General features: G+C 35.2%; 1 protein-coding gene across 1 annotated transcript; it reads left to right on the top strand.

Annotated features, from left to right (window-relative positions):
- Positions 1-1,713: 1,713 nt before the first annotated feature.
- On the top strand, positions 1,714-17,774 carry LOC123560376 (uncharacterized). Its single transcript, XM_045352573.2, has 12 exons — positions 1,714-1,952; positions 3,033-3,239; positions 7,939-8,048; positions 10,011-10,167; positions 11,166-11,210; positions 11,791-11,898; positions 12,615-12,818; positions 14,705-14,818; positions 15,645-15,668; positions 16,137-16,230; positions 16,651-17,009; positions 17,443-17,774. Exons 1-12 carry the CDS (start codon positions 1,895-1,897, stop codon positions 17,454-17,456), a joined length of 1,494 nt encoding a protein of 497 aa, XP_045208508.2. The 5' UTR covers positions 1,714-1,894; the 3' UTR covers positions 17,457-17,774.
- The last annotated feature ends 4,772 nt before the right edge of the window (positions 17,775-22,546 follow it).

Here is a 22,546-nt window from a genome sequence, read left to right as displayed (position 1 = left end):
AAATGTCAAACAGGTTCATCTAGGAGAAATTGTGGTAAAATCCATTGTGTATTTCTTGGAAACTGCTAATATAATTATGTGTTTACCTAATTAAATAAAAAAAAAAATACATTTTAAAGAGGTATGTAGTTTTTTAACAATTATTTACAATTTAGAATGCCAAATGTTTGTTTATATACATCTAAGTTTATTTATAGTCGCCATCAGTTGCCCGCCGGGTACGGGCGACTCCTCCAGGAGAATGTTTTGGTGGAAGGTGCAAGATACAAAGGTGTTCCAGTTTCAACCAGTTAATTACCGGGCGGACAACAGACAAACAACGATAAAATAAAGTGATCAATGCACATCATCGTTGTACTCTTGGCTACAGGGTATCTAAAAAGTGCATGGGCGTACCCTAGTCCAACTTGTGACGTAGTTATTAGTTTCATATCTTGGCTTATTTAGGACATTTTATTATGTTGCGTTGGCGTGAGCGCGGCTTATTTTGCACATTTCGGCCAACGAGCAATAGCGAAATTTTGAAAGTTTGCGCCACTGCGACAGAGCTCTGCAACGAAACATGTAACGCAGCAGAACTAAACATTATAGTTCGTGCTGGCATGCGCGACATCGACTAAAAAATATTGTTCGCGATTTTGCGCGGGCGCAAAAATGAAATAAAATATTTCATTGTTTCGCGTTGGCGTGCGCGCCAGTAACAAACATTTTGTGTTGGCGCGTTGGCACACGCACCAAAGCAAAATAAAACGTTTCTTAATATCGTGTTGGCGTGCGCGCGTCTTGTGTAGCACATTTTGTTGTGATGTCCTCGCACACGCGCCATCGCAAGACAATGAAACATGATATTTCGTCTTGGCTCGCAGCGCCAAAACTAAATTTTTGTTAATGGCTCGCGCGCATGAGCAAAATAAAAGTTTCATGCTGTTGCGTATAACCTTTTATTGTGGCGCGTTGATAGTTTTATTTTGTCGAACTGGCGTGCGAACCAGGACGACTACCTAAACCTCACGCATACCAACTCTACATAACGAAAGTTCTAAGTCAGCCACCATATTTTCGTTCGTTACGGACTGTTATCACGAACTGTCGAGGAAGGTAACTAGAGTCATGTTTTGGTACTAGTTATATCCGTGCGTGGTTGTACCACAATTATGTGACAAGTTTCCAAATTTATGTCAAATAGATCGAAATATAGAAGGTACTTGCATTTGTAGTAAATCAAACTGATTTATTATTTGAAAAAAAAAAAAAAAGAAATGGCTTTAAATCTGAAAATATGTAGAAAAACTATCCAGTAACATGATTTTTTTGAAAAATATTTATAGACCCCTCTACAACGATTTCTTCTTAAAAACACTTATTTCACAGTTTTGTGTACTATTAAATAATAAGATGTGGGGAAAGTTGAATAAATCAATCAAGTATTTCATCCCATACTACTGAATAATGAAAATGAAAAAACAATTCTAAATTGATAGCATATTATAAAATTGGTGGTAAATGCATGTAGATATATTAATTAAATACAAAGTAATAACATGATTCAGCCTTGATTTGTGTTTTCCGTTTTGTTACGGAAGTTTCATACTCTATCTGTCAAACATTCGCCCCTGGATACAGAAGATATTGAAACGTCCAATCGTTGAAAATTTCATTATGAATAAAAATTGTCTTACGGCAATTTAATTTAACGTATACCTGTTGTCAATTTATTTGTAATTAGACACTAAATGCATGTGATTTGTGTAACTGATAAACATAAATAACTGTGTATCAACTGTTCCATCCTGAAATGGATTTTATCTTTTGAATCGTTGTTTAATTAAAGTAACGGATTATCTCACGTATCGCGTGACATCAGGCATTTAAAGTAAAACTCATTCCGTTTTAAATGGAATTTAGACCAATATTAACATGTCTTCTAGTGACCATCCTGGTTTCTGTAACAGGTAACATAAACATTTACTATATTTACGTTACAAAATATTCCTTTTGTAGTTTCCTCATATAAGTTATCTGTAAACATAGATCAAAGAAAAGTTCCGGGGAAGTGACGAATTAAAATTAAATAATTCCTAAAATAGCGAAGAAAAAAATCTGTAAGATCTAATCACTCATTGTAATGTCACTATCCCTTGTATATTTTATAACAGTGTCGGAGAGATGTTCGCCTCCTTTAATTTCAAATATCACACGTGCTATTTTTTTCATGGTATAAAATATCAGTTGATGATTCATTGACCATTAAGTTTTGGAAGCTGAAGTGAGGACTTTAATGTTACCCAGGACGACACCAAACTACTGGGTTTGATATTCCTATCTTGGAAGTTGGGCGACTTTTCCTTTAATCCTAGTTGCATGCACAGCTAGGATGGATATTTCTTGAACACCGCTATAGAATATACTATATCACTATTCTTTTTTACTTTTACCGAAGAAATAATATATCACAAAAACAGATTTATCATTTGCCGAGGAATTATATCACGAGGCCACACCCCGATTGATATATTAATACGCATCTGAAAATCACTGTCTGAGATTTAGTATTTCAATTCTTGAAATTACTATCTGCATCGGCAAATATTTCCCAGATTTGCGTGGAGGCCGCTGTACCATTTGCCTCTAAAATGTAGTTACTATTTAAGTACAAATTGTGATTTTGTTGGTAATATTGTCACAATTTCAGTCTTCTATGTTTATAAAAAAAATGGGTATTGCTAGAAATATTTTTTCACTACCGGCTTAATAATATTATTATATTTTGAAATATTATTATATTTTGATGATCAACATTTCGATCGGCTTGAAAGGATGATTTGTCACATGAATTCGCGACATCACGTTTTGCTTGAGCAATGTACTGCGGCCTGACTTTGATCGATAAAAGAACTTTTATCTACTGCCTTAATTATCCATTTAGCAAACGGTACAACTATTTCTGTTTCATGACAGCAAGCCCTTGAATGTTCCTTGAATGTTTCTACGTTTAAAAAGAGCGACTAATACGAATATAAATTGACTTACAGCTGCTGATAACGATGGTGTGAAATATAAGCATATAACAAACAAGAAGTCATGGCCGGATGCGGAAGCTGACTGTCGGTCACGTGACGGATCTCTGTTGGTCCTTGACACGCACTCGAAGGTGATCTCGTTCCAAAACAGCATGTTGTTGGATAGTGAAGTATGGACTGCGGCATACAGGCAACACTCACCTTGGGTGTGGGTTGAAGGTATGTACTGCAATATAGTTTAATCTGAACTGATGGAGTCATTCAGTGAAATGGGGGAAGGGGGCTAGTGTTCGTGCATTTCGTAGTTAAGTCAATCAACAAAGGACAGGAAAAATTCCCAGTTATTTTACTTTTAAAATTTAAAATTCAAAATTCCATATCCCTGTGAAATAGCCGTTTTGAACAAAACCACGAAAGTAAATGATTTCACAGCAGGTTGTAATGGACAGTTCTATTAATTTATAGTTAAATACGCTCAACGACTGACCAGTTCTCTTAACGTAGTTTGGATTATTGAGACCACGTTTATCGGCCATAGTCATGACTCAAACACTTGCCAGGAGTTAGACTGTATATTTCTGCACCGCAACACCTAAGTATATAGTACAGTAAAATGGTGTAAAAATACTTCAGAAAATGGGAAAAGCATGAAACTTGGTACATAACTACTTTAGGGCAAAATACTAAAAATGAGCATGAGACCCACTCCGAAAAATCCAATATGGCCGAAAAATCTAAGATGGCCGCCATATATGTATATATTTTCAAAAATACGTAATATTATATATAAAATTTCTATTGACACTTACAGTCATCAGTATAATAAGCTAAAACCACCTGCCTGAATAAATCCAAACATATTATATTAACAAAAATACCGCTCTTCCAACAAAAATGAAAAAAGTTGTCTCCCTTTGATAAAATGTGCTATTAAGCAGATGAAAAGTCATAATGCATTTATATGAATCAAAATTAAGTATATAATGGTTACTGGCATATCAAGAATGTTTTAAAATGGCAATAGTCCTGTGCCGAACTTTAAAAACAATTGAAAATTAATTAATTATAAATACATTCGAACTTCGGTAACGGGAAAACCCATCAGGACCGACTAAATTTATTCGAATTATTGGTAGTATGAGTGATCGAAAAAAATATTATAAAGGAATTTGTTTGGGACTTGACGATAGATTAATTGAAGAATGGTGTTTGAATTATCAGAGTTTGAGCAAACGAAGTTTTAGTCTGTAATGTGTATTAGTGAATAAATGACATGTGTTTCACTTTGTCATTAGTTTTCGTGACTCAGAATTTGAAAGTGTTGCTGTATTCATTTCAATTTATTTACCCTAAGAGAACTAATGACACTTAATAAAACTATATAATTCATTAATTATGTTAGTGTGATAGACCATGTGAACATCCCTGGCCTGTCAGATCATCATGATTTCTTGGGAAAAAGTCATTGCCGGTTGATCAGCGTAATCAATTTACATTTGCATGTCCCTGTAATATTCTGTTTTGTCAAATTGTAGCACATTGTGCCATAACAAGGGTTTTTATAGTTTAATGTGTAAGCATATAATGTACAGTCACTAATGCCCTGATCACTCTCAGGCAAAGACCATGAAGATCATACTGCTTCCTGAAAATTTTGACGCGGTGGGGACGGGGATCAAACTCGAAAAATGTGCAGTTCTAAAGTTCATACTGCGCGCTTTTAACATCCTTGCCAGGTTCTCACGGTTCAGTCAGATTGCACCTCTCGCTTACCATGCTTTAACCATATGCTTATCACCTTTTCATTGCATTCGTCGCTACTTATAAATACAACGCCATGCGCCTCTTTTTTTTTTCATTCCTTCTGCAAGTTATATTGACATAATTGTGTCCGCATCTACATCAACAACCATAAATTACAATAAACGATGACCCCCCACCCCACCCCAACGCTCCAATGAAGAAAAAAGAGCAGTCTTATAGAGAGACTGCGGTGGAATAAGCAAAAGCAGTGTGAAGGATATACAGAGGTCCAAAAGTCCACTACAAGCTGCCAGTGCTGCTGAGTCCATGATTATGTGGCAATTCCTGATGATGTTCGATACCCATTGCTGACTGAAAACGAAGTGATTGGGAATTGGATCCAGTATTCATACTTAATTATCAGAATCTGAACCAATCATGGTGAGATCCTGCTGCAAACGTGACAGAGATGTGTTAAGAACCGAAAGAACGTATTAATAACCTTATGCGGTATACTACAATGTGACATGCACGTAGCATGGTCATAGCACACAAGCGTAGATAAATTGTAGTAAGAACTCCATTGACGTAGCAAGAACGCAATGATAACCCAATGACAGCGCAGTGAGCACGCCATGCAGCCTTTCCCGTCCGCACCACGCTTGTACTATGTCCTACTAGGTTTTAGTTAATCATTACTACGTCCTTCCTGCTTCCTGATTAGACCGCGTTCTCACTACATTTGTTTTGAACATGTCCAAAATTCGACCGCGTTCTCTACACTCATGGAGACCATAATTATTAATTATCATGTTCTTATCGGAGTCTACTGTATTTCTTCTACATTGTACAAGTTCTTACTGCGTCCTGCTAGTTTTTACGACGTAGTGGGAATGTGGCTGAGTGTAAGGGGGTATAAATTAAGAGCAGAATCTATCATTCTAACAAGAAAATGTGCTCTAATATCTGTTTCTGGACATTTTACTGAAATTAAAATTAAATTAAATGTGAGTACTTGAGGATTTTTCTAATAAGCACAGGTGCATTCGAAACACAATTTTAATACCAATTTAAATTACTAGTTTTAAGACGACAAATATTATCTATTTACCATTTGTACTTCCAGTTAAGCAGTCCAATGTAAGAATAACACTGTCTTGTCAAACAAAACTAACCAGTACAGCTCGCGCTTACCGGTGAATTAAGCTTTTAAATGCATTTTCTACATCTCCTACAAGCAAAACTGTTCGTTTTAAATTTTTTTGGGGTATAAATGGAGGCTTTCGATACTCTTCTTTACAGCAAAACATGTCAAGTAGCTTGATCAACCATCTGTTCACATATAAATTAGGGCTATAATGTGCATTCCTGCATCGTCTGCTACGCCTCTTGAACATACTAAAAAAGGTCGCCCATTAAGTCGGGCACATATGGGTGTCGGGTGTTCTATCACTTTCCTAAAATTCCTAGTCAAGATAAATAAGGCTGACCAGAGAGATCTTTGATATATTGGAACCTTTCCAATAGTTTTTGTCTCGAGTACACGAGTCTCGTACCAATAGCTCCTCAAGTGTATTTGCAACCTCGATAAAGTCTGTCGAGGAAGACGTAATTTGTCAAACGTGCTGAAATGCTCTGCACTGCCTTATGCAAGTTAACTAAAGTTGTCGACAATCTCGTGCTTGTGTGTACTGACAAGAGTATCTGACATGTACCTTATTTCAGATTTCAGCTCACTGTTCAGAGTAATATATTTCACAGAATAGTTACTAAGTGTTGTCCATGAAAGCAACTTTTATATTTTCAGCCTTACTCTTCTTTGTTACACAGTTAGCAATTTATTACGCAGACATTGTGACTGCGGGTGCATAATAAGGAACATTGTTTTATTTGTTTCCTACTAGCCCGTCGCTATAATCTATTCTTGCATTTCGAAGTCCCAAACATGAAAGGGGTAGTTGTCGTACTTTGGTGTCAAGGAAACTACAATTTTTTTTAGCAACTAAGTTAATTGACCTTCACATTCTCCATATTACTTACCATCTATAAACAAGGTTTCATAAAGAAGTCTTTAGAATTTGCAATTTTGAAGTTATTGAAGAATCCGCCATTGCAAATGATGGACCGACATACAGACAGACAAAAGGGATGTACAAGAGGAGAAAATAAGAAAGCAAGCATGTTTTCAATTTGTCCCTCTGTCTATGTAAAATTTCTCAAGAAACAATCTCTCCTTGTTTTGAAGATATGCAGGATGACACTTTGTGTCATATTCGTGCACTATTTGTTGCCATAGCAACAACATTTGTTGCCATAGCAACAAATTTAAATGACATTGGCATTCTCTGCATTGCCATCTATCCATTGTACCAAGTATCATGAAAAATTCTGCTGTAGTTTCAAAGTTATTGCAGTATCCCACTCTGCATGGCTGACATATTGACATGCATATAGGGGCAACCATAAGCCCCATCTGGCTAAATACTGGCAAGGGAATAACAACAATGTTTCAATATGCTGCTGTGGAGGGAATTCAAGTGAAATAATATAAATTACATATATTAAAATAAAATATTCTTTAAAATATGGAAACTACACAATGATAATATTAAACTAAGTTTTAAAGGTTAGATTTTTGCCGTTACCATGGAAACAGAAAGAAACTAACATCATTTGAATTGTTATTTTTGCATTTCATGCAAATTTAGGATTTATTTTATTATAAACATTTATATTTAGTGCATTTTGGGGGTGAATGTAAATATAATGACCTTTCATTAGAATCTTCTAAGGTAAATATTGAGTTTTGGCGGCCATTTTGGTAAATGGCCGCCATATCGACCATCTTCACAGATATCAAATGGGTCCCATGACAAAAATGTTTTTAATGCTTTAATAAATAGCTGTGCCAATTTTGGTGCTTTTCCCATTTTCTGAAGTATTTTGGCATTTTCTGTTACGAATTGATCGCACTAATACAAGGCGTGTTGTGTAAAGATATTTAAGCAAGATGTTTAATTAAAGCTGCACCTTGTTTCCATATGGCGAGTATCTTAAGTAACATTGTACATGAATAGAACAATTTAATCGCAGAACTCCTATCTCATTTGCATATTAATCTTAAAAAGACTGCAGTAAATTACAAGCAGATACTCATAATATACTTTCCATTCAGGTTGTTTCTCGGCTTCATTCCTTACGAAGAAAGATGGTGTCCGGCTCCGACTGAACAAAGCATCGGAATGTGCTACATTGTGTCGAGAAAGCACATACGCAGCATTAAAGGTTTGGCAAATAAAAAGAAAGATAAACAAATGTGATACTGATATATATGAGCCGCACCATGAGAAAAGCAACATAGTGCGTTTGCGACCAACATGGATCCAGACCAGCCTGTGCATCCGCGCAGTCTGGTCAGGATGCGCAGGCTTGTCAGGATCCATGCTGTTTGCTAACGGTTTCTCTAATTGAAATATGCTTTGAAAGCGAACAGCATGGATCCTGACCAGACTGCGCGGATGCGCAGGCTGGTCTGGATTCATGCTGGTCGCAAACGCACTATGCTGCTTTTCTCATGGCGCGGCTCATTTAAACAGTGTAGTAAAATACACGCCGAGAGGGACCGAAATTCCAAGCTCCTGTACTTCCCAAACATGAGATCGGCATAAAAAAGGCTGATCACTACCAAATCAAATGTAACCCTACGCAAGTAGTAGTCCAGATATATATTCCTAATTTTTCTTCCTTTCCTCATACCCTTTCTCAAAAGCATCGTTTTTTTTTAGTATGCATTTGTAGCATTCCGTCGAAATCTGCATGCTCATGTCGCATGCTATATAAAACATGGCGGAGTTTGAATTTTAAGTCCCGAAAAGTAACACTGAAAGAATAAGAAAAGGTGTCCATTTTTAAGTTTGTGGTTAATAAAGCGTATTTTTCTTATCAAAAAGCTAACAATTCTTTTTTATTTTACTGGTATAATTTTTGATAGAAATATAAGTCTCTGAAAAGCTGATATTCTAGAAAATATCGGAATAACGACATAAAGTAAGTAGATTATATATGAACCAAGTCAATGAAGTATTGCCATGCAATACAAACTTCCATACTGGAAGGAGATTAATTATCTCAACTGCAGTATAGCCTAATTTGAGCCGCACCATGAGAAACCCAACATAGTGCGTTTGCGACCAGCATGGATCCAGACCAGCCTACGCATCCGCGCAGTCTGGTCAGGATCCATGCTGTTCGCTAACGGTTTCTCTGATTGCAATAGGCTTTGAAAGCGGACAGAATGGATCCTGACCAGACTGCGCCGATGCGCAGGCTGGTCTGGATCCATGCTGGTCGCAAACGCACTAAGTTGGTTTTCTCATGGTGCGGCTCATTTATCCGTCAATGATGTATTTACAATATGATGCTACATATAAAGTAGTTATGTTATAACGCACAGTGTTTGGATTAAACTTTTCATATCTTAACATTTTCAGTTGTTGATTCCTTAAAACATCTACGTATTTTGATAACATTTCATTTTAAATTGGTAGGAAAATAAGCGAAAACATGTAATGAAACATGTTAAAGGAAAGTAATTCTAAAGAAAACTAGCCATATTTTAAATTGGGCCAATATGACACATGAGCTTGTTATGTTGACTATTTATACAAAGTTATCTAAATATCTATGGATGGACCAAAAAGCTACAGACAGGACAAAAAAGTTAGAGGACAGGAAAAGATCAATGTTGATTTTTGACCTCCAAGTGTGACATTGACCTTTGCGTTAATGATGTGGATGCTGTGCACGACACGTCGTCTCATTATAAGGGACATTTGTGACAAATGATATTAAAATCCCTTAATGGATGACAGAGTAATGGACCGGACATGAAAGTACGGACGGATGAACTGATTGAATGACAGACGGATGGACGGACGCACGGAAAAGCGCAGTCTCATAGTTCCTGAAACTGGATTTAAACAAGCAGGGGACAAATAAAGAACAGCCTGATTTAGCGGTTCAACCAAAAACAATTTCAACTCGTCATGGAAAACAATATTCATGCGAGTCATGGCTACCTTAAAAAATTCATGCTTTCCACTTTCATTTAATTGAGAAAAATGTATATACGGGTTCGGTGTCGTAACAGAACTGACATGTAACTAATTAAAGAATAAGTTATACCTTTATCTAAAATATCTTTAAGAGTTGACGACCGTAAATCTTAAAATGTTCATTATGTTCTAGGGCTACATGTGTTTCTGTCTGGAAGACATGCGGGATCTTCTGCCTTTGAATGCACGAGAATGTGACAACTCGTGCCCAGGTTCCCCGGGAGAAATGTGTGGTGGCGAGAGGGGAGCTGTCTCATTGTACAGTCTAGGTGGAGTTAATGGATATAAAGGTTAGTTTTCCTTCTTGGGTGGTCAATATTGTATATACTTACGGATCTTTCTAACTTACAAACCGCTTGGCAACTGTTTAACTAAGTTACTGTAAGTAACATCTACACATTCCAAGTTCGTTTTTTTAAAATGATTGGGCAGAAAATAAGTCATCCGTCACCCACCTTTGATAACTGCTGGAAAGTTGTCCCTTATTTGTGGAGAGAATTAACATTAGGATAAAATCCAGTAAAAAAGTGACGTTTACACGGAAGATTTTCTAACAAAAGCAATGAAGTGTTTACTATAGCCTTATACAATGACACTTAGTTTGAACAAAGTCGATCCACAGAGCATAAATGAAACACAGTCTTAGAAGCATATTAATCAAAATTTGATCGCGAATTAACATCTCATATTTTAGCATAACAAAAAATGTATTAATTGTTCTTAGTTAGCTCATGTGTTACTGCCCGCCCGCTTAACTCTATAGGGAGAGCGCAGATCTACGGATCGCGGAGTCGCGAGTTCGAGCCATTGGCGAGGCGTATGTTCTCCGTGACGATTTGATAAAAGACATTGTGTCTGAAATCATTCGTCCTCCACCTCTGATTCATGTGGGGATATTGGCAGTTACTTGCGGCAAAGAGCTATGTATTTTATAATTCTTTGTTTGCGGAGAACATGTTTGTACTGGTACAGAATCCGGGAACACTAATTAGGTTAACTGCCCACCATTATATAACTGAAATACGGTTGAAAAACGGCGTTAAACCCAAAACAATCAACATATTCCAGTTAGTATACTTAATATACATACTGGCAAATACTTTTGCAAAGGTTATCCCGTTGTCATGATGTATTCAATATGTCTTTATGTTACACCAAAGTGATTTAGAAGTCCGCCACACCTTAAACAATACAAAAAATTTGAAAAGTACAACTTGCTGTTACTGATGAACTCTAACAACACAAGCGCTGACAACAGTTGATCTTTTTCTTCTTTTTTTTATTTCAGAGTCTGATAAAGATCTAGCAGAACAACTTCAGCAGACAAACCATGGTAACAACTAGTCATGTTAAAATATATACTTTTGTCTTAGAATTATAATTTTACAAATAAATTTGTGTAAGTAACATAATGTTATATATAATCCTGTCTTAATACTATATTGTTACATATAGCTTTGTGTTCGTAACATAATGTTACATATAGTCCTGTCTTAATACTATAATTGTTACATTTAGTTTTGTGTTAGTAACATAATGTTACATATAGTCCTGTCTTAATACTATATTGTTACATTTAGTTTTGTGTTAGTAACATAATGTTACATATAGTCCTGTGTAAGAAGCATAATATAACATATAACTCTGTGTTAGTAACAATGTTAGATTATATTTCTGTGTTACATAATGTGTTAGATTTTAGTTCTGTGTTAGGACCTGAAAAAAACTTTTTGTTTCAGTACAGTAAAACTTTTAAACAACAACAACACTTTTAAAAAGGGCTACCTAATTGTTTGGAGGGTTATGCATGTCCCTTTGTATTTTTTATCTCAACGAATTTCAATTGTTGTAACACCTGTTACATTTTGCCACGCTGAATTTGCTTCTGAACTGGATGTGCTTATGATTTTCAGAAATTAGCAGATCAGACTGGAAGAACTGTGTGTACATCCTGAAGCATGACACACCTATATGGATAACAGCAGATTGCAGAAAGACTTTGCCTTTTCTCTGTAAAATATGTAAGTTACCATTCTAACACTTTTAAGATTTTCTTTTATAAACAAAGAAGGATTTTACCGTGTATTGTATTGTCGATTAAAACACGTTTCGCAAAATGACATACTTTTGGCTATTCCGCCTAAAAAGGATTCCAGATTAGTATCCCTTCCTGGTGTAATTCGAACGTGTTAGAATGGAAATAGATTTTAATTTTTTGGCCAGAGTGATTAGATTACTACGCATTTGAACTCCATTCCATTCTATATAACACGTTCGAATCACACCAGGAAGGAATACTAATCTGGATTAGGATGCGGTTTTAAATACGAGGGAGTAAACCGGAATAGCCAAAAGTACGTCGTTTTGCGAAACGTGACAATACACGGTAAAATCCTTCTTTGTTTATATAAAAGTATTAGAATTCCCAAATTAATGGCTATAAGTACTGAAACGGATTTCTTTTGGCGGTCTTATCTTGCACATGATGTAGCCGTACCTCGCCTAGTAATTAATTAATTGTATTTCTATCGTATTTCGATCTCGTCATTAAGTACTTATGCATTCCAATGTCAAAAGAAATCTGAAAGTGTGATAAATCGCAAAACAAACAGAAAGGGTTCTAAAAATAGATTTCTACTAGAACAGACTGTTTTAATTTCGTCGATTTGAAATTATTCTTTTGCGTGTGATATCAAATAACTTATAACTATAGCATGTCTTTATTATTAAATCAAAGACCGAGAGAATGGCGCCATTATCGAGTACAGAAGCCCAAAAAAGAAGTATGGTTCGTGGATGGAGTCACGTGATATGTGTAAGAAAGAAGGTGGAACTTTAGCGGATCTCCATGCCAACAACATGGAAGCAGTGTCAGCCCTGCCGGACCACAGTGAATATTGGGTGGGTCTGTACAGAAACACGTCCTGGGCGTGGCATACAGGTAATTTGTCCGTGTACGACGCCCCACTTCTGAATAAGAAACATGTTAACAAATATGAACACACAAAGATTTTGTCAACACATGATACAAAATTAATGTACATGAAAAAAAAACACATTAATAAGTATAAAAGTAATAATTAAAATTGCATACCTAACCAAGTAATAATTTACGTTGTATGATAATTCAGATTTGGTATAAAAAGAAAAATGACATTTTGAGAACATACTAATATTAAAGCAGTGAATCAGACATTCCAAGACTTATTCAATTATTCTGGCTATTTTAGATTGCCAAATACGGTCAATTTCCGTTATTCTATTTTGATACTTAAAAGCGATCTAAACTCATCTAACGTATATAAAAAACGGAAATCGCAAGTTCAACTTACTGGAAAGTTTTACTAGGAGCCGCCCTCCAGGGACTATTGGAATATGGTAAAGATTTCTCACTGTGTGACGCAGTTCATTTGGGAGAAGTTTTGTTCTTGCGAAATATCAAAACATGTGAAATACGTAATATATTTTTATGGAAAAATACTGTTATAGAACATTGTATAAAAAGTCATTCTTAAATATATCACAGATATATGGGGTCAGCCAACTGTTGCTTGTTGTTAGAAGTTGCCTTCTGAGCACTCATAGAGAGAATAGACAGTGTTTTGTCACAATTTTACTATGTTCAGTTCGTTTTCAATGCTAAAAGGTACTGGATAATATTTGGCGCGGGCAAAGGAGAGGGGGTGGAGGTAAATCCTTTAAGTAAGGAAGGTACTAAGTCAAAATCTCGATTTATTTACTCGAAATCACGAGTTACATATCTCGAAATCTCAAGCTTTTTATTCGAAATTTTGAGTTACATATCTCGAAATCTCAAGCTTTTTATTCGAAATTTTGAGTTACATATCTCGAAATCTCAAGCTTTTTATTCGAAATTTTGAGTTACATATCTCGAAATCTCAAGCTTTTTATTCGAAATTTTGAGTTACTAAGCCAGTTTGTATCTCAAAATTCCTCGTTAATAAATAACATGTACCTGCCACTAATATGCCCTTTTGTAATATACAATGACTTTGGTTGCTCTATTATATTTTTTGACAGTATAGCTAGTGTGGAGATATTTCCTACAAATATTGATTATGTATATTTAGCGGAAGTTGTTTTTTTTTGTACTCGCGCGGCGTCACAACAATTGAGGAAATTTTGCCTACCTTTCATACTACTTATTGCCTGATATCAGTTTTGCTAGTAGTAGTTTGAATATTGTTAGCGGCATATCCAACTTTTATACAAACACTGTAAGATGTTGAGCTCTGCATCAGACTGTTGTGAATATGATTGCTGGCTGAAGAATTATTCCTGACTGCTGAAATACTGTACTTCAGTAACACATGTAACACTGTTTTATAAATTCATGAACAAGACTAAGTATTTTAGTAACAATATTTTTCAACAAGTAATAAGAAATACCAAAAATTATGACTGATTTACATATCACATAAAAGCGGCGTCTTGACGACTTACATAGAATATCTTGTTATTTGATAAAAAATCTGATGGTTCTTTAAATGTATAACATATCAAACAACAATTACTTCATAAACTGAAATAAAGTGTTCATATTATAATACAGGAGTAAGTTAATACTGTAACAGTGGAGCTTCGTTCGCTCGAATTCGGATTATACAAACACCACCTACAGCTCGAGCGCATCGGCACGTCCCGACAAAATCACTTTTATAATGTATATTGCTTAATGGCTCGAACTACCGATAACTCGAACAAAATTTGCCGGTCCTTTCGAGATCGAACGAACGAAGTTTGACTTTATTTGAATTTGTATTTATTACTGATTAATAATTAATTTGATATATGTTTTTTAATTAGATGATCGTAGCGAGAAGCCCTCTTGGTGTACTTCGATGACAGAGGACAGAGCTGGGGAACTACATTTCAAGACAGAGACATGCAGTATGCCCAAAGAATACATCTGTCAGATTCGTAAGTTTACTAATGATATCCATGAATATATGAGCCGCACCATGAAAAAACCAACATAATGCGTATGCGACCAGCATGGATCCAGACCAGCCTGCGCATCCGCGCAGTCTGGTCAGGATCCATGCTGTTCGCTAACGGTTTCTCTGATTACAATAGGCTTTGAAAGCGAACAGTATGGACCCTGACCAGACTGCGCGGATGCGCAGGCTGGTCTGGATCCATGCTGGTCGCAAATGCACTATGTTGGTTTTCTCATGGTGCGGCATATTTGGGATAAGTGATACTGCTCAAAGCAAAACTAATTTACAACAATGACCTTCAACCCACAGGTAGAAAAGTCAACACCATTTTTACTGGGCGTGGGATGACATTACTTGTTAATAAAATGATCGCATTGTAATCAAGATCACGAAGTTAAATTGGCAAAGTAGAAATGATTCTTGTAATTACTTTTAATGGATCTGAGACGTTTTGACATATCATCTTTTATAACCGTCCGTGATCCACTATGCACGATATTTCTTCAGAAATGTGGGACTAATTCTAGATATATTACATTCTTAAGTGAGCAAAATCGTGATAAATCTTTTTTTTACAATAATAGATCAAATGATCAAGATTTACCTTCAGCTTTGTACAAAATTAAGAAAAGTCATACAAGGATTTAACAAGCTACAGTTTCAAACATCGATTTTTTAATACTGGTAGTAAGTTATCACGAAGCCGTACAAAATATTCATCTATATCATGACATATATATGTATTTACATTTAAATGGGAGGGAGCTGCATCTTTCTTAATAAGACATTTTTTTTTTACTTTTCAGCTTTACAAGTTGCAGAAGCAAAAGGTAAGTACAGTCATTGGTGTTGCTTTAGCTACTCTAATGACAACTTATCCTAAAGGCAAATAAGACCTTTTTATTTTGTATAAATGAGCTATCTTCGACGGGCTACAGTTCAGATATGGACGTTTTTAATTATATTCAGATATCTTGAATAATATTGGCAATCAAAAAAAAAAGTGGAGTATATCTTTTTTTATCTATGATGCAATAGTGTTTTGGCATCTTGGTGGTGAGAACAACACAGGCAATTCTAAACTATTATAGGATTTTCTTTGTCTTGGATAACTAAATTAAAAGATATAAGTTTCTAGTTTCTGCATGAACATAAGAATAACAATGAATTATCCGTATTTTCAAATATTTATATAATAATTATGTCATATCACCAACAAAGATTTCTAATTGATTTGCCCAATTATATATATACATTGTATATTTTGTTCTAAACCATTAAAAGATAATATCTTACAGGTAGTAACATGGTAATATTTCTGGTGTGTGGAACGGTTGCCTGGATACTGGCTGTTTGTACTGGCATTTTTGTCTTCTATATGATGAGGAAAAGGTCAGTATAATAATGATCTAATACTCCGAAATCTAAACCTGCCTACATACAAATATACAGATATTTGTCTGCTTGTCTGTCTGTCTTGTCCTGTCTATACATGAAACAAGTCCGATCATCCAACATATTAAAACTTGTCGTTATAAATGTTTTATGGGTTTTCTTTCTTTTTTGATAAAAGTTAAGATTAAGATTCTAAAAAATCTAATTCTGAACTACTGAAATTCAAAGACTTGAATAAATTCTAAACTATTGAAATCCAGCTAGTCGAAATTTGTACCAGGTAGTTCCCGAGTGCAGTTTTTGCTCAATACTTCTTTTTTGCGTTGTTGGCCTTCCGTTGTTGGCCCACTATTCGATATCTGCTAACTCCTTTCTTTTCTTTTGTTTAGAAAAGTTTACCTTTATATCTGCTTTCAGAGGATACTGTAAAAGAAGTTCCGCTTCAAGTTCTACTGGAGATCTAAGGACGAGTTATTTAGATTTGGAAGAAGATTCTACTAGAACCAGATCACCAAGACCACACTCGTACGTCAACAGCGACGTCAGGAACCAACCAACATGTTCACAACCGCCTCCTTTTGATGAACTTCGAAAGCCGAATGCATCCAAATGTCAAGATTTTGGTGCAAGGTTTCAGGCATCTAATGGAAACGAATACGCAAGCGTTTGTATGAGCAAAGTCGAGAAACGGGGACCAGTAGAACAATATGATGACCTACGTCACGGGGCTAGCGCGTGCGGATCAGGATCAAACAGAGGCTCGACAAGCTCTGAAGGTGATTACGATATTGTCTGGGATTCTGTAAAATTTGGAAAACATTTAAATAATCTAGCAAAGTCTGCTAAAAGAGACTCAACATCGTCTGAAAATATTTATACAGAGATTGACCATGTGTCACGTGTTGACATTCCTGTTATTTCAGGAAATCGGGAAAGTTTATTTCCCCCAAGCGATGAGTTCGAGCTTAGGAGTGGAGGCAAAATGTCGCTTGGTCGCACAAGATCAAAAAGCCACTGATTCGAAGTTTATTTAAAGCAGCTGATTTTATGTTAATTTATTCTTTGTTTCCATCATATATCCATCATTTATAACTTAACAATGAGTTGCCGTCATAATTGTACGAGCCATTATTGCACAGGTTTTCGAATTGTTTTATCAAATGCCGAGAGCAAAGTTGCAGAACTGAAACTCCTATCTTTATTTGACAGGATTCAAACGATGATTGAACATATCACAGAATCGTCTTCGTCAAGCTTCCTGCAACCTGCCGGAAAGAAAATTTATGACGAAACAAACTGTTCTTAACCGCTGTCGTCTGCTTATATTTTGTTAGAAAGTGTCGAATGTTTTTAAGAATGGATTATTGAGCGGATATGAAATACGTCATTTCTTCATTTCCAGCCCTCTGTTTTGGATATCAGTGTATAAAGATTACATAGACGTCTGATTAAGTTTGTGCTTGTTTACTTGATATGTATATAAATCTTAATTTAATAATTGTTCTTGTTGTATATTATATATTGTGGATGTTTGATTTTATGACTAAATTTTATATGAAGCATCCTTATTTTTATTATTATGTTTTACTAAAGAGTCATTTCAAATTACTTTTGAGTTGAATAAATAATATTCTTCTTACTGTGAAACCTGCAATTTCAGTTTCATATCTAACGTTCTTTATATGAGCCACGCCATGAGAAAACCAACATTGTGGGTTGGCGACCAGCATGGATCCAGACCAGCCTGCGCATCCGCGCAGTCTGGTCAGGATCCCTGCTGTTCGCTAACAGTTTCCCTAATTGCTATAGACTCTGAAAGCGAACAGCATGGATCCTGACCAGACTGCGCGGATGCGCAGGCTGGTCTGGATCCATGCTGGTCGCAAAGCCACTACGTTGGTTTTCTCATGGCACGGCTCATATGTATTTACTTGAGTATGTTTTCTGAACTTACGATGTATTTCTTTATCTGTCCGCAACCTGTAAGTAGAAATACGTACAATGCGGAACTCGATATCATATGTTCCCTGTTTCCTAGACTACTAATTTAAGCAAAATAATCATGACTTTTATGTAGGTTTATCTACTGTTGAGCGGGCTTTTTGCCACACACAAAACGCACATGCGCGTTAAAATGAAAACACCCGGTTAAACAAAAGGGCTACCAACAGCGTTGTAAATTGGTCTATAGCTCTCCCTTTAACTATCAAGCACAAGATACTTCTATACTTAATTGTACAACTCTAACCCACACCTCCCACAGTAACTTTTTTTTAAAAACTTCTGGCTTACATTTAATTCAATGTTGACTTTTCTCGTGAATATTCCTGGAATTATCTTATCTTATTACTGACTGTCTCAAAGCAATAATGTTAAATCTATGACTGCAGTATCCAGACATCTTTTGAAGCGGTAGAAATATGTTGTACTGATCTAATCAATTTTACAAAATAACTCCATTATTCTGTGCATCACATGGTGATTGAGTCATAAATGAAACATATACAAGCAATGTCTACAGGTCAATTTAAGTAAGATACCATAAACTGGTATATCATAAAGAAACTTTGAACGTCTGATAATTCAAATGTATTCATTTTAGAGATATATAAGGTTGGAGTTAAGAGTTATGTTTGGTGCGAACCATTAACCTAAATTCCGGGTTTCTATGTCGTTGAATTGTGTTACACATTTATGTTTACACTGTTGTAGGGTTTACATTCGGCAGAAGATTAGTTTGTGGAACGTGGCTGTTTAACACTAGTAAAAATATAAAATTGTAGAAGTTGTAAGCGTGAGCAAGTTCAATAGTTTTCGCACTAAAATGTATGTAGGGCAAAAAGCCTGAAAAACTGACTAAAACACCTAAATAAGCTAAACATAACAGTTTATATTACAAATCAACTACCTCGGGTTCGTTGCCTAATAAGCCTGTTATTTTCTGCTACAAATCGACAAGGCCTATCAATACGAACTAACTTTCTCCACTTTGGTCATGCAGTGACTCATTATTTTAACACGTTGTCAAAAATACACGTGAAACATGAAAGAAACCTTTATGATGTTGATATGATCGTCACTTAAAATTATATAATTACAGCTGAATCTCGATATCTCGAACTCGCGTATGTCAAAGACCCGGCTAACTCGAACACAGTTTCAAGTCCCGTCCCGAAAACACCTGCACATAAATCATTTTAGGTCGAAGTAAAAGTAAACGCTCATTCCTTTTAAATATGAGATACCAAGTTTCAACTGTGAGTTAAATTTATCAAGTTAAACATGTAATAATTATATTCATATGAAACAGAATCATGTGGTTTCTTTCTTTTTTTGCAGCATAATACTTGTCTACCATCATCTTATATCTTCTAATTATCTATAACCGCATATTTTGAAATCATTAAACCTTTTTGTTTGGAATGAAGAGAATAATTTGCTCAAAGCAATCTTCTTTTATTATCAAGCTTCATTTATTACCTACATCAAAGACTTTTGGTTAATTTCATTAAATAGTTTACATTTCATTGGCAATGATGTTAAGATTATTGAAACACTCGACATGTAATTAACGCTCAAGTTCTACAAGTTCGTATGTAATTAACGCTTTAAGTCTATGAGCCCGTGTCACGCGACCAAGTGCAATATGCGGAAATTGCTCTCTATGTAGCATATTAGAAACCTGATATATTCCGAAGGCTAGGAACTGTCGTCACACAGCAGACAGAGGATGTCTTTTCTTGACAGAACTATATATAATAGCCCATTTTGTATGTGTCTATGATACAAAATATTGAACTGTTGCTTTCACATGGAAGTTGCACATGTTTCAGTTAAGTGCACATAGCAACAGAAATCCCAAAAACTTTCGAAGCATAGAATCCAATCAAGGAGAATAACAGCAGACTCGGTTTGATTGAGTCTGTTCATTAGAGGTAATGAAATGTGCAACACCTCTCACGCTCTCTAGCACCGGCTTAAGCGGAACTCTATTACACATCTATTGAATGGACTCCATGATCCCAAAGGACCAGAAAATATAACAACACTAATAAACATGATCAAAATTTAACAATTAATTAACTGATTGATGTAGAGAAGTTAACCTGTTTTTTGATACATACACTCTGCAATGATAATTCTTCATCACTCTTTATGTTGATTTTGATAAAAATAGGGAAAATATGTTCATTGTAAATGTTAGTTAAAGCTTCTTCAGTCTTCAAGAGCCTTTTAAAATTACATTCGCTGCCTCAACCTAAATACAAAAATGTGTATACCAATTTTGATCAATCTGCTTTAAACCGTTTCCGTTAAATTGCTAAGCCGAAATCAGTTTATTTTTGAATAAAATCTCTATACAAATTCTGTTATTTTCCCATCAATTATCATCAAGGGTTTTGTATCCAATCAGATTGGCCGAGTCAAATTGGATCATTGTCACATAGAACCTAATTGATTCATTCTCGTCAAGGGAATAATGCTGCGCGCAGGATAAGTTTATGGTAATGAGAAACCAAAGAGCCGAATTTACAGCAGCTAAAATGACGATGGAAATAATTTACGGAAACAGTTTAGGGTATTTTTCTTTTCTGTAGATCAAGTAAATCACCAGCAATACAGAAGTAGACACTAAATGTAAAAAAAACAACAGAATTCACCGTAAAAACCAAACAATCACTACCACAAACCAATATACCTCAACTATGATTCATTTTTGGCTACTTTGACATCAAATGGAGATCTCAAAATATGAATCAATGTGATAAACCGGAAAGGAGGACTATTTATATGATAGGTATAATTCTCACACACCCGTTTTCCTTTCATATCATACAAAGAAGACTGACAATTGTGTGTTATTATGCAATTAAAACGAGGAACTTTGTTACCAAAAAGTGTGCTATAAGTATGTTTAATACACCTATCTACTGTCTGATCCACCTTTTCCGTAACAAGGCTTTTTCCCTGACTTCTCTTTGAATATAAAGTAGTACCATGGATATTATACTTTATATGGTGGCAGTAATGAGTTGTTGTTTTTTTAATTCAGTGGGTTGAATTTGTCATAAAAAATACAATGTTGGTGGGGTATGTTCTGTTGGAAATTTCTGCCAATTTTTGACACGAGTTTTTGTTTAATTCAGTAACTAACTTTGTTTTTGAATGAATTGTTTTAAAAAAACTTTCAGGATTTCCTATTTAGCATAAAAGCAACAACATGCAAGGATTTGTTTAAATATTTAAATACAAAGATCGAAATTATGATTTTACCTGATTCTTACAAAGCGAAACAATACATTCATGGCAACAAAATTTACATTGTTAAAAAAAATAGATCGAAAATTCATGAAAGACCCTTACATATTTTTAGAACGTTTGAATCTTGCAGAATAAGCTCGCAATTCTTGGAAAAAAAACTATTATGGAATGTGTGAATCAAACAGTGGGCGCACTGAAAAACCAAAAAAAAAAGTTTTATCTTATTTGAAATATCTCAGTATTTTGTAATTTTGACAATTTCTCTTTAACTTTCTGTTTGAAAATCGGCATGGTACTTGGCCTGTAACATTTTCATTGATGGTACAATCTTGAGAAGTAGGTAAGACACCTAGATATAAAATAAGAAGAATTTAATACAAATATTTAGTAAGAGCAGAAATGGTATATAAACATAAAATATTAGAATGAACATCTTTGATCACCCTTACGCTGCCTAGATAAAACATAAAATTTCAACAAGACAGATGAAAATCGCCAAAGTCTGCATGTGCCGTAAACCATCCAGCATATCAACACATAAACTCCCCCAACAGCTTCAATTAAAAAAGAAAAAAATATATATACGTTTGCTGCTTCTACGGAGACCAAAAATGAACAAATAGTTACTTAAAGTAAAGCTATTTTTTCAACATTATACTGAATGTTTATGGAAATAGAATTATTCCGCGTTTCAAAAACATAGTTCAGTAAAAAACATTGATGGAATGTCAAATGTTTTATACTCTAAGTTGTACCATTAACTACTTTAAAAGCACAAGCAAAGAGAAAGATCAGAAGATAATGCCAAACAGCATATGTTCTGGTAGACAGGCAAAGTGTCTGTGACAGCCAAGAAGATATATAATCAACTCATGCAAATATATGCCGCAGCTTATTTCCCCATTACTGGACAAAGAAATGATCTGCAATAAGCAGGAACATCTATTAACAACACTGCAAATATTTTCTCAGTAAGTTTAGATGACAAAAGACTATGCTACTTCACGTCAGCACAATGGGCTCACTATTGATTAAACAGAATAGAATAAGT

This window comes from Mercenaria mercenaria, chromosome 10, assembly GCF_021730395.1.
Source record: "Mercenaria mercenaria strain notata chromosome 10, MADL_Memer_1, whole genome shotgun sequence".
NCBI lineage: Eukaryota > Metazoa > Mollusca > Bivalvia > Venerida > Veneridae > Mercenaria > Mercenaria mercenaria.
Note: the sequence above shows the minus strand (reverse complement) of the source record. Positions and strands in the feature narration are given on the sequence as shown.